At 45.0% G+C, this 12,087-nt stretch overlaps 1 protein-coding gene across 3 annotated transcripts in view; it reads left to right on the forward strand.

Annotated features, from left to right (window-relative positions):
- The window catches only part of SUPV3L1 (Suv3 like RNA helicase), a 60,176-nt gene that overhangs the window by 25,756 nt on the left and 22,333 nt on the right, over positions 1-12,087 (forward strand). For 2 of the 3 annotated variants that reach the window (XM_068111043.2, XM_068111045.2), the window contains exons 7-12: positions 5,516-5,593; positions 5,823-5,914; positions 6,097-6,277; positions 7,967-8,060; positions 8,235-8,454; positions 8,651-8,731. In XM_068111043.2, coding sequence (XP_067967144.2) covers positions 5,516-5,593; positions 5,823-5,914; positions 6,097-6,277; positions 7,967-8,060; positions 8,235-8,454; positions 8,651-8,731 — 746 coding nt within the window. The remainder of the gene's footprint in view (positions 1-5,515; positions 5,594-5,822; positions 5,915-6,096; positions 6,278-7,966; positions 8,061-8,234; positions 8,455-8,650; positions 8,732-12,087) is intronic. The other variant, XM_068111044.2, reaches the window with a different exon arrangement.

Genomic DNA, 12,087 nt, shown 5'->3' on the forward strand with positions numbered 1-12,087 from the left:
GAGGGCTTCTTGCGTTGGTGGGATAGCCTCTATTGATCTACCAGTCTGGGTGAAGAGATGCTTGCGGGCATCGTTAACATGTTCCTGGCTGCTTGTTCGATCGTAGAGCAGAACAACAAAACGCTCCAGTGGATCCATGTTGTCATTTGCAGTTGAAATGGTTGGTGTGGCAGCCAGTGCGCAGAAAGCTGAGGTGACCTCATCATAGGCTTTCCATGTTTCCCATGCTGTTTTCTTCCCCCTTCCGCCGAAGCAGGACACGGTGTCACACCCAGTGAAGGCGTGGAAGAATGGCAACCCTCGGCACTTGTTTGGTCCCAGTGCCACAGCCATCTCGTGAGCTGCCAAGTGCCTGAAATTCTTCCCTGTGCCAAAAGCAACCCAGAGTTCATCGATGTCAAGATATCCAGTTGCTGCCACTGCAAGGATCAAAACATCTGTGTCCACTGTGCGGATTGACACCTTGGTATAGCCCTGTCTGACTGCATCTTGGACATGGAGTAGTATCCTTGTATCTGCCTCCTCGTGACTACACGGGGAAAGACCAGTAACATCTCGTGGCTGTGTACAAAAAACTTCTTTGTGGTTTGTGGTGACGATTTGCTTGTCAGTCTCAATGTTTGCTATCCTCGTTGCTAGAAAGTCAAACAACTCCACCTTGTTCTCGTCTATGCGAAGGAAGGCCTGCCAGTTTCGAGGGATGGAACTAGATGGCTCAACTCGTCTCCTGGTGCCTTTACCCCTCGTCTTCCTGGTGTCGGCTTTCAAACTGTCTGGGAAATATTCATCCCAGATAATATCAACCCTGCTCTTATTTTGTATCTGAGATGTGATGTATGGCAAGAATACTAGTGATGCATACTCAGAGAAGGTCTTCGCATTACGAGGTGCCAACATGTTCACGATGGCTGCTCCATCCAGGATCATGACTTCAACAGGGGGGCTTACATCATCATTTTCCCGTGAGGTGATCAGATCTTCTAAGCACCCAACCAGATCAGACTTGGTTCCAAGCCGGATTTTGCCCATTTGTGACAATGCAGGGGGACAAGCTTGGTTTTCATGTGCAAAGAATTCATCAAGATCTCCATTCCGTGTCTGGGATGCAATAAACAGCCTGGAGAACAGAACGCAGTCATTCTTCAGAGATACCACCTTCAACTCTGTTCTTGACTTCTCTCTGACTGGGGGTCGGCTGAAGAGAGGGAGATTGTTTCTTTTTATTGGGTCAGTGATAGGCTTTGTCTGATGTACAAGCCTCTCGTTCACATATGTGTCATACTGTTCTTTTCCCAGCTTCTCGATCTGGTAAAGGGTGTTGATGACTGCTGGGTCTGCCAGGTCTCTGCTGTCTAGCACCAAGAGATCTTTGCTGTCGTCACAGAATGGGTTCCCCATCTCTCCTATGACACGGGTGAGTGCTCTCACATCTCGAGCAAAGGCTACCTGCGTGTGCTTTGTCTGTTCATGGTGTTTTAGTTCAGTTTTCCTAATTCTTTTTTCTGTTGTGGCCTCGAACTTATAGATCAGTTTGGCCATCTCTGGACCAGACACCATCCATCGGCGCAAAGCTGCAGCATTCTCCGTAAGACCTACAGCCCCTCCATCACCTTTCACCAATGCATTATTTTGCTCGTGTGCCTGGTCTAAGGCTATGGCAGAGAATGCACGTGTAGTCTTCTTCATGGTGAAGTTTCCTGCCAGAAACTGTGCGTATACAGTTGGATGCTTTGTTGCAAGTGTCACCATGTCGCGCAAGTGAACTGGGATCCACCTGGCATAGTTTGTATGTCCCAAGGCGAAGAACCATGGTACAAGCTTGGTCAGAGCATCAGTGTACAGTTGGAAGTTTCCTTCACGGACGGATCTCACATAGATCAGGACTGCCAGTTCTAGCTGCATAATTAGGAACCAGAACTGAAACTGTGGACTTGCATTGGCTTGTTCACCGCACCAGTCATCTAGTGGTATCGTATCCTGTCCCTCATCTAGTCCACTGGTGTACTGGCTGTAGGCTTCCTTCAGGAGAAGATAGAGAGTACTGGCTATGACTTGGTGTGCTCGTCGTGTGCGTGTCACATGGGTCACTTTCAGGAAGGAATCAGCAGTACCACTTGTAGCAACCCCTGCAAGCATCAGAACGCCTGTCCACCCACTGCTATCCAGAAGGTCACCGAGGGTTTTCCATGCTGCCATCTCAATATGGAGTCCACCAAAGACCATGACGAAGTGATCTTCTCCGTGTGTTTCTGGCCATCTCCATTGGATCTGTTTGGCAAGTGTGTACAGTGGCTGATCAAGTGTGATTACAGGGATCTGACCTGGATTCAGAATATCGATTGCTTTCTTGATGACATCCATGGAGTGACGAATCATTGCCACAGATTTTGCCTGGTCATAGAAGAGAGGCAGCAATGAAGTTAAGGCCACACTACACTCTGGTTCTTCTGGAATAGACTGCTTGCTGGCATGGTATCCAGCCCATGATACTGTCTCGTCTCCCTTAAGTGGTGTGTCAGATAGCACTGTCTTCTCCATCTGCTCCAGCCACCTGTCAAAATGCAAGATAATGAACACAATTAAGAACAAACAAGTCCACACAAGTTAACAAGTCTTGGTTATTTAGGTACACATATAACTGTCCACAGTTCAAACACAATAATCAGTTACCTGTACTCAATCTGCATTGCTTCAGGGATGAGTTGGCAGTTGCTTTTGTTGGGACCCGCTAGCTTGGGTACAGGTGGGTCACATTTACCCAGAACAACAGGAGGTACGATGGTGTATGACTGTGGCAGGTGTGCATCTGTTGTTGATGTGTCATCTGGGTTTACCCGTTGAACTCCACGGCTATCGCTATTTGGGTGCTGGAAAAGTGAAATGCCAGTGCCATGGAAGGAGTCGTGGGCACTTGTTGAACTGGGGTTATGATCAATGTTATCCACTGCCCCAGTTGTGAAGAGGTCACTTTTTAGCTCAGGGGGGCAAACTGTACCCTCATTTTGGAAGAAACGGCAGATTCTGTTCCCCAAGTCCGTGGAGATGCTAAGCACCCTGCCATAGGAGATCGAGAGACCCAGGTTGAACATAGTATGAACCAGGTCTCTTTTTCGAGTCTTTGTGTGGATAAGGGTGCCCAGGTACACAGGCAGGGGAGTCTCCCGATTGTGACTGTGCCTCGTGGACGTGGTAGTACTGCTACTCTCTCTGCGGCGTGAGTAACTGTTGAACATAAGGAGTTGTGAGATTGTGAGAGTAGGTGTTGATACCGACGAGTGGCTTGACTGCTCTTGGATGTTAGGACCATTCAAGATCATAGAAACTAGTGATACAAGCGAATTAGGTACCGAATGTTCTTGGCAGTGGGCTTCAAATGAACCACTAAATGTTGAGTTCATTTTCAACATGTCTCTACGAACTATATTTGCGGCTCTAGCAAGACAAACTCCATCACTGTCAGTGTCGTGATCACATGCCTTCTGAAGGGCTGAGCCAACATCCTGGTTGAAAGCAAGCAGAATATCTCGACCGGACATGTGCTCCTCTAGGTCTGGAAAATATGTCATGATTCGATCTTTGAGTTTGGTGGAGTGGACACGCCTGGTCAAGACTGTTCCAAGCTGTTCCAGCCTGGTGGTGTATAGTCTTGCTAGGTCTACCAGCTTGAACACTGGTGTCACAAGAGCATCTGTGCGGGCATCATCGATGTAGGACACTAGCTCTCCAAGTGCTATACCGTGATTGATATCATCTTGTTCATTCAGTGTTGTGCTTGTGGCCCTTGCTTTGTTATAAAGTGACACCAGACACTTCACATGGTACTGTGCATCTTGTGCTATAAGGTCACCTGCACTCAGTTTAGCAAGAAGTGCCTGATCTCCTAGTTTCAGGGCAGCTGTCCTGACATGTTTATCGAGGTCGAAGGTGGAAGCTTTTCGCAGAGAATTAGTACCCGCTGGTTTGTCACAAAAGAAACACTTTTCAGGCTGTGGCTGTGTGTGGTCTACATGTACTCTGTGACGGGTGTACTTTCTTGAGACACTTGCGGTTTCTTCACTAGACGTTTCTCTTTTTTGTGCCGATGCAGTTCAGTTTTGTTGTATTTCAGTCTGCATGAATCATGCCACTTAGCCTTGTGGCTCTGGAAGGTTGACTGGATACCTTCACCATCGTCCAGGCGGGACAGTTCTAGAGATTTTGGCAGGCAGCCCATCTGGCTGAAGGTGAGGAGATAATCTGCAAGAGTTTGGTATCCGGACCCTGTGGTTCGCTTGGAATCAGCTGGACAGGCAAGGGCCTCATCGGTGACCTCCTGACATAACACACACTTCTCCCAATCTGTCAGATAAGGCATGTTTGTTCCAGATGTACTAGGGCTTTGGGGGTCTAATAGCTTGAAATTTTTGTTGGCCATTGTCAATTAAGCATTATCCACCACCACCATCCAATCAATATACAAATTGGGAACCAAATCTAGGTAGCTACTACAGTCAATGAGCGAAGGTGCAGTGCAGTCGAGTTATCATCTGAAAAAGAAATACATACATTATTATCATAAATATAGTAATTCGCTTTCGTAACTTTTCACTAGCCTTGCATTGTTCCTTATAGTCACCTAGTCTATGATAGGAAAGTTCATAAAGCTACATCAAAGTTGTTCATATAAAGGTATTGAACCAAAATTACACCCAGGAGAAATCAGATAGTCATGTAAAGTTAAATAATTAAACCGCTAGACCAGTCCTGTCTATTGCAATGGTAAACCATTTGTTCTGCCCCTTATAGGCCACCGTAGATTCCAATTTTGAACCCAGTATGAAGGTATTGCATAGCATGTACATGACAATTTATAATATGCTCATTACATTGTGTTTCAATAGCAGCACAAATGACAAGTCTGAAATAATAGGTAAATATGTCCTTCTTAGCCGCCATTTTGTAAAATGGCCGCCATTTTGGGCCAAGGAGAAATCTGGAATGCCCCTACATCCAAATTTCACTGTAAGGGTATGCCCTAACTGTGTGCCAAGTTTCATGCTTGTATCATCAAAGGCACAATTCTACCACAATTCTTCACATATCTGCCGGACTAAAAATGAAACACTTGGACCATGATCGAATATTTGGTCATAAAAACGAAATTGCGGTAACATGAAACTGTGATATGTGAACTTGTGATGAGCGAGGACTTACTGTGCTATGATTTTAACTTGTACTTCACCATTGAGAGATAGGGCCAAAAACTATGCATTGCACGATATCTCAAAAAGTAGTGGATGGATTTGGCCTAAACTTGGTGGGTGCTTTGGGTATTTGACAAGAACAAGCCGATTAAATTTTGGAGGTCTGGATTCAGGACTGGCCTGTCAATGGGATACAAAACGTAACCCCTTCAGGCTGGTGGAGGTATGCGCTCTACCGTGTGCTGTTCTCATTTAACTTCTGTTTTTCCCGGATCGGGCATGTCAGGTTGTCCATGTATGAAATGTAGCGCACCTTTCTTGACTCCTAACAGGTGAGGTGGCAGTCATCGACGAGATTCAGATGATTCGAGACTGGGCTCGTGGCTGGGCATGGACCCGGGCTCTCCTTGGTACAGTTGGTTTTGGAATGGGTAATTGTGGCTACTCAAAGGTTCAATGTGGAGTCCAGATCAATTGTACCCTGTGTAAAGGTTATTTTTGCCTTTGTATGTGAAAATTTGGCTTAGCTGAGAATGCCATGTCACCCACCTGAAAAGGTCTTTGCTTTACAACACCCTGGTTCAAAATTGTACCAGAGCTGGTGGATTGCATGGTAACTCAAAGGCATCTCACGTGCAGGTGTTTGTGCAGAGGAAGTGCATGTGTGTGGAGAAGCTGCTGCCATCAACTTGGTCACAGAACTCATGATCACGACAGGCGAGGAAGTGGAGGTCAGTTTTCACCTATGACGCTTACTATAATTACAAGTGCAAGAAAAGTTGATGATACTTTGGTTTGGATGTATGAAATACGAAATGGGCTGGATTAGCCCAAATGTTGGCTGTCGTGGTAGTGTAATCATTCACAGCAATCTGATAGGCTGCAATGCTACATTCATGTTTCCCCACCGCAGGTTCTCAAGTATGACCGTCTCTCGCCAATCAAGTTGCTGAACGAGCCCGTGGAGACACTGGACCATCTGCGCCCTGGCGATTGCATCGTGTGCTTTAACAAGAATGACATTTATTCAATCAGTCGGCAGATTGAGTCCAAGGGAATGGAGTGTGCTGTCATTTATGGGAGCTTGCCTCCTGGTGTGTTTTCTTTCATTTATTTGAGTGCTCAGTTAAGTGTTATTACCTCCACCACCGAAGGTGGATAGAGATTGTGTTTTCACCCCTGTCTGTTTGTTTGTTTGTGAACAGGATATCTCAAAAAGTTATGGGCGGATTCGGCCGAAATTTGGTGGAGAGGTTTGGAATGTGACACGGACAAAACGATTAGATTTTCGTTAAGATCCGGATCCCGATCTGGATCTGGATCTTGAGAATTTTTAAGTGAATCTTCACCATTGAGAAATGGGGCAAAAAACGATATATAGCACGATGTCTCAAAAAGTTCTCAAAAAAGCAGACAGATTCGGACCAAACTTGGTGCACAGGTTGTGTGTGTGACAAGGACGAATCGATTCGATTTTGGTGAAGATCCGAATATGGATCCGGATTGGAGCCTGGTGTTGGCTTAGCGGTTAGGGTGCCGGCTTGGGATCCTAGGATCCTGGGTTCGAATCCCGGTCGATCGCTGAATTAACGCCAGGGGGGTTGACTCAGCCTGTCATCCTTCCGAGGTCGGCAAATTGAGTACCAGCTTGCTGGGATGAATGTGCAGGTGTGTGCCCCGATTTAGAATAGGTACACCGTATCCCTGCGCATCGTAAGAGCGTGACCGAGGGTTGGCGTCAGGAAGGGCATCCGGCCATAAAAACATTGCCTCAAACAGGGAACCATGATTGTCATGGGGCCTGCAAGGCTAACCCCCGCTCTAGCGGGGAAAATGGCCTTAAAACGATCATTCATTCATTGGAGCATTTTTTTATTTTTTTTAGTGATTCCTCTCCATTGAATGAATGATATGTCTGGTAGTCAAACAAAATTGAAAATCATTCCAAACGGAACTTACTGTTTTTATGGAGGACACAAACATAACATAACAGTTCTGTGTCATAAAGGATGCAAACAACAGGCCCGAAGAACTAATGTAACATGTTAGATAAGGTGGTGTAAGAGACGGTGCCTCAATGGCGGTAAACTTCTGAATTTTTTTCTACAACCGAGAAAATCTTTATTTTGTTTTAAATGAATTCAACACTTGAACACTGAAGAACACAAGTCGCCTTTTTGGCACTTTTAAAAACCTTACGTTTAGAAATACATGTATCGCCACACTAAGCAAAGGGTTATGTAGCTTTAAACCCCTTCGTTATGTGAACCTTCATTATGTGGGAACTTGTTTTCCATTATTTCCTATGAGAAAATTGCACTTTGTTTCCTAACCATAATTATTTAGCCTAAAAGCAAAACGATATGCTTGGTATAATGATGGTTTTTGGTTGCAAGTGACGTGTGACAACATAATATTATTATATCCTGAATAATACAGACAATAACACATTAATAAAGTTAATTTAGTTGTAACTCTTACCAAACACTGGACACAGACACTGTGATGGCTCCTTCTTTCACTCCTTTGTTTTGGCGAATGAAGACTTTCGTTAAGCGATGAATAGGCCTATTTGAAACCATTCGTTGTCGCGAACATTCGTGAAGCTGGGGGTATACGTTTATATATACCTATACTTGTACAAAATATTGCACCATTTTACGTCATCTCGACCAATAACATTTGTTGCTCGCAGACCCTGCCCACGTCCTTTTTTTCTCAAAACTGTGTGGGGTAAGGTGTTCCATGAACGCTCTCGGTTTTAATAATTTGCTCTGTTTCAGGTGCAAAGCTATCACAAGCTAAGAAGTTTAATGACCCTGAAGACCCCTGTAAGATTCTAGTGGCAACTGATGCCATTGGGATGGGACTGAACCTGTGAGTTTCCCCTTGGTTTGGTCCTTTTATTGGATTCGCCATGATTTATAAAGGCACAGAATGTTGTGGAAAACAATTTGCCAACTTTTTGTTTTAACTGGACAGCATTTGTCTCAGATCTTTTAATTGGAACTTGTGAGTCATTTTTTTTTTTCCACTCTTGTTTATGTGCAGGAGCATCAGGCGCATGATCTTCAACTCGATAACAAAACCATTTGTCAATGAAAAAGGTGAGAAGGAGGTGGACTACATCAGCACGTCACAGGCCCTGCAGATAGCCGGCAGGGCTGGCCGCTTCAGCTCTGCTTTCATCCACGGGGAAGTCACTACCATGTATCGCCATGACCTTTTGCCTCTTCAGGAGATTCTCTCCAAGCCAGTAAAAGAGATCGAGGTATGTAAGCTCCTGGAATTTCTTGGCAGTAATTTTGTTCACAATGTGAAATTTTCTTTGTGTTCTGTACATTGGTCTTGTTATGAAGGAAAAGTTTACTTGTACATTCCTACACCCGTGATCAAGAATTATGAATTCCAGGTGGTGCTAGTGTGGTTCTTACAATTGTCGTTCTGTAACCATGCACAATCACCAGGTTGCTGGGCTTCACCCTACGGCGGAGCAGATTGAGATATTTGCTTACCACCTACCGCAATCAACCCTCTCGAACCTAATGGTGAGCTGGACAACTTGAGTATATATATGTATATATATATGTATATATATATATATATATGTATATATATATATATATATATATATATATGTATGTATATATATATATATGTATGTATATATATATATATATATATATATATATATATATATATATATATATCTGTACATATATATATCTGCACATATATATATCTGCACATATATATGTGTGTGTGTGTGTGTATATTATTATATATATATATATAAGTTCAAAACACACCTGGTCACAAGTGTGCCGCACTGACCGGGTCCTCAGTCGAGGTCCTCAGCATCATCCCGTTTCGGCCGTTCAACCTCGATACGGTCAGCTAAGGTGGGCCAGCAGGGGCACGTACACATCCACATGCAGCAACTGCATCTGGATGCGTACATACCCCCACCCCAGCCAGTGCGAACAACAACAACAACACCTCCACATCCAGAATCCACAGCACCAAACAAACATGGTGGAACACTCAAACACCCACCTTTATTCCCTTCACCACTCACCAACAAAACACACCAGATCATTCATACACACACATACACACTCATACACACACATACACACACATACATACAGAACACCAACCAAACAACCACCTACACTTACATCATACACCACTCAACACATAAAAACACACACTCATGCAAAAATTAATTTATGCAAAAACACACACCCTCACCCTGGTGTTGGGCTAGCGGCTAGGGTGCCGGCTTAGGATCCTAGGATCCTGGGTTTGAATCCCGGTCGATCGCTGAATTAACGCCAGGGGGGTTGACTCAGCCTGTCACCCTTCCGAGGTCGGCTAATTGAGTACCAGTTCACTGGTAATTCCCTGTTTGTCGTTAAAGGCGGCAAAAAGGGTTGGCGTCAGGAAGGGCATCCGGCCGTAAAACATTGCTGCAAAAAGGGGACCAAAAAAACAACAACAACCATGGTTCCCGAAAAAGGCCAACCCCCGCTTCGCGGGGAAAAATGGCCTCTAAAGGTGGTTTTACACACCCTCACCCACTCACTCATATACACAAAATAAGAAGTAATAATGGTAACAAAAAAAACAAACAAAAAAACACACACACACACAACCAACCTACACCGTTCGACGTGCCTCCATAAACTTCCTCCATATCCAAAATGAGCCTTTCAAGGCAACCTGGGCCACCTTGTCACACATCCTCCTGTCCCACACACTCCCAGCCTAGCAAGAAATGCAGAAAAGGAATTGCCAATATACCCTCTACACCCCACCTCAAATGGCTGACACGAAACGCGCCAACCCTTCTCCCGGCACTCTGCCAAAAAAAAAAATATATATATATTTTTTTTGAATATATTTATTTATATATGTGTGTGTGTATATATATATATATATATTTATTTTATTTATTTATATATATATATATATTTATATATATATATATATATATATATATATATATTTATATATATTTATATATATATATATATATATATATTTATATATATATATATATTTATATATATATATATATATTTATATATTTTTATATATATTGTTACGGACGCGGTTTAGATGTTATTTACCGAGCGGTTGGTATTACCGCGACCGAACAGTTCCCCCGATTCTTCCCCAACTCACCCGATTCACCCAGACGTTGGCCAAATCGCGCTATGCCAAATCAATGATAGAAAGGACACGACGACTGGGAAAGAGGAAACGACGCAAGGGGTACAGTTCTCAAGACCTCCGGAGGAGGGTATAATTACAGTGGTGGAGAAAAGGGGTAGATTACAAGGCAGTGAGGTAAAGACACAGAAGAGATGGGCACTTAATTACCGTCTTATCTTAGCCCAGACAGACCACAGACAAACGGAACAAGGCAGACTTACACAGGGATTGATGGCAGGAAGGGACAGGTAGGTCGATAGCACAAGGTGCACCTTGGCTCGGGGACAGGATAAAGCACGGTCCAGAAGATGCGGGGAGGCCTCACAGCGCTCGGAGGGGACGTCTTTCTTGCTTCAAGCTCAGCGCGCATCTGACGTCACCTCCCTCTCCCTGCGCATGCTCAGCGGGGAGTGACACGCCCTCGGCTGGTTGGCTCCGCCCCACTGGGTCCGGTCCGCCGCTTCCATTGGGTGCGGGGGTTACCGGGCTCCGCCCTTGACGAGGAGCTGACAGGGAGCCCCTATTTGGTAACCCCGTCGAGCACATGTTCGATGGCGGCTCGTTGGTAAGGCCTGGTGCCCTCCCAACACCCCCTACCAACCAAGCCGGAGTGAGGACGCGCACTCCCTGCGCTCGTTGTCGTCGTTGTTGTTGTTGTTGTTGTTGAAGTGTGAGGAAGAGCTGCGGGGAGGTATTGGGAGGTCCTAAACTTCCTAACGGTGCCATACAATCACATTCTGGTGCAACGAAGGGTCAGAATTAATGGAAACGAGTCCTTAACTGACATAGACTAAGAATAACTAGCAAGATGTCCTATAGTTGTCTTACATGAGATGCGGTGAACCTGGGCACGACATTTACTGGGGGAAATAGGGGGAGGTCGGGTCTACAGAGTGTTGTTTACAGAAAATGGGACTAGGGAATGGGGGATTGGGGATAGTTGGGAAGTATTGAGGAAATAGGGCAATATTTACAAGCGGATATGGATGGATGCAAATCCCATATCCGCAACAATATTTATATATATATATATTTTTTATTTTATTTATATATATATATATATTTATATATACAGTGAAACCTTGACTTACGAGTGCACCAACTTACGAGTTTTCCGAGATACGAGCCGTCGCTCGGGCGGTTTATTGCTTTGAGATGCGAGCCGAGATCTGAGTTACGAGCTTACGCCACCCGCCACCAGGTGGGTTCCGGTCACGTGGTTATCTTGTCGTGCAAGCATCTCTGCCGTATATCGCTGCTGTTTTGTTTTCGCATTTTGGTTATTTTGGAGCTGACGCCACCCGCCACCAGGTGGGTTCCGGTCACGTGGTTATCTTGCCATGCAAGCATCTCTGCCGTATATCGCTGCTGTTTTGTTTTCGCATTTTGGTTATTTTGGAGTTGACGCCACCCGCCACCAGGTGGGTTCCGGTCACGTGGTTATCTTGCCGTGCAAGCATTTCTGCCGTATATCGCTGCTGTTTTGTTTTCGCATGTTGGTTATTTTGGAGCTGACGCCACCCGCCACCAGGTGGGTTCCGGTCACGTGGTTATCTTGCCGTGCAAGCATCTATGCCGTATATCGCTGCTGTTTTGTTTTCGCATTTTGGTTATTTTGGAGCTGACGCCACCCGCCACCAGGTGGGTTCCGGTCACGTGGTTATCTTGCCGTGCAAGCATTTCT

This window comes from Myxine glutinosa, chromosome 3 (genome assembly GCF_964187855.1).
Source record: "Myxine glutinosa chromosome 3, kmMyxGlut1.1, whole genome shotgun sequence".
In the NCBI taxonomy this organism is placed as follows: Eukaryota; Metazoa; Chordata; class Myxini; order Myxiniformes; family Myxinidae; genus Myxine; species Myxine glutinosa.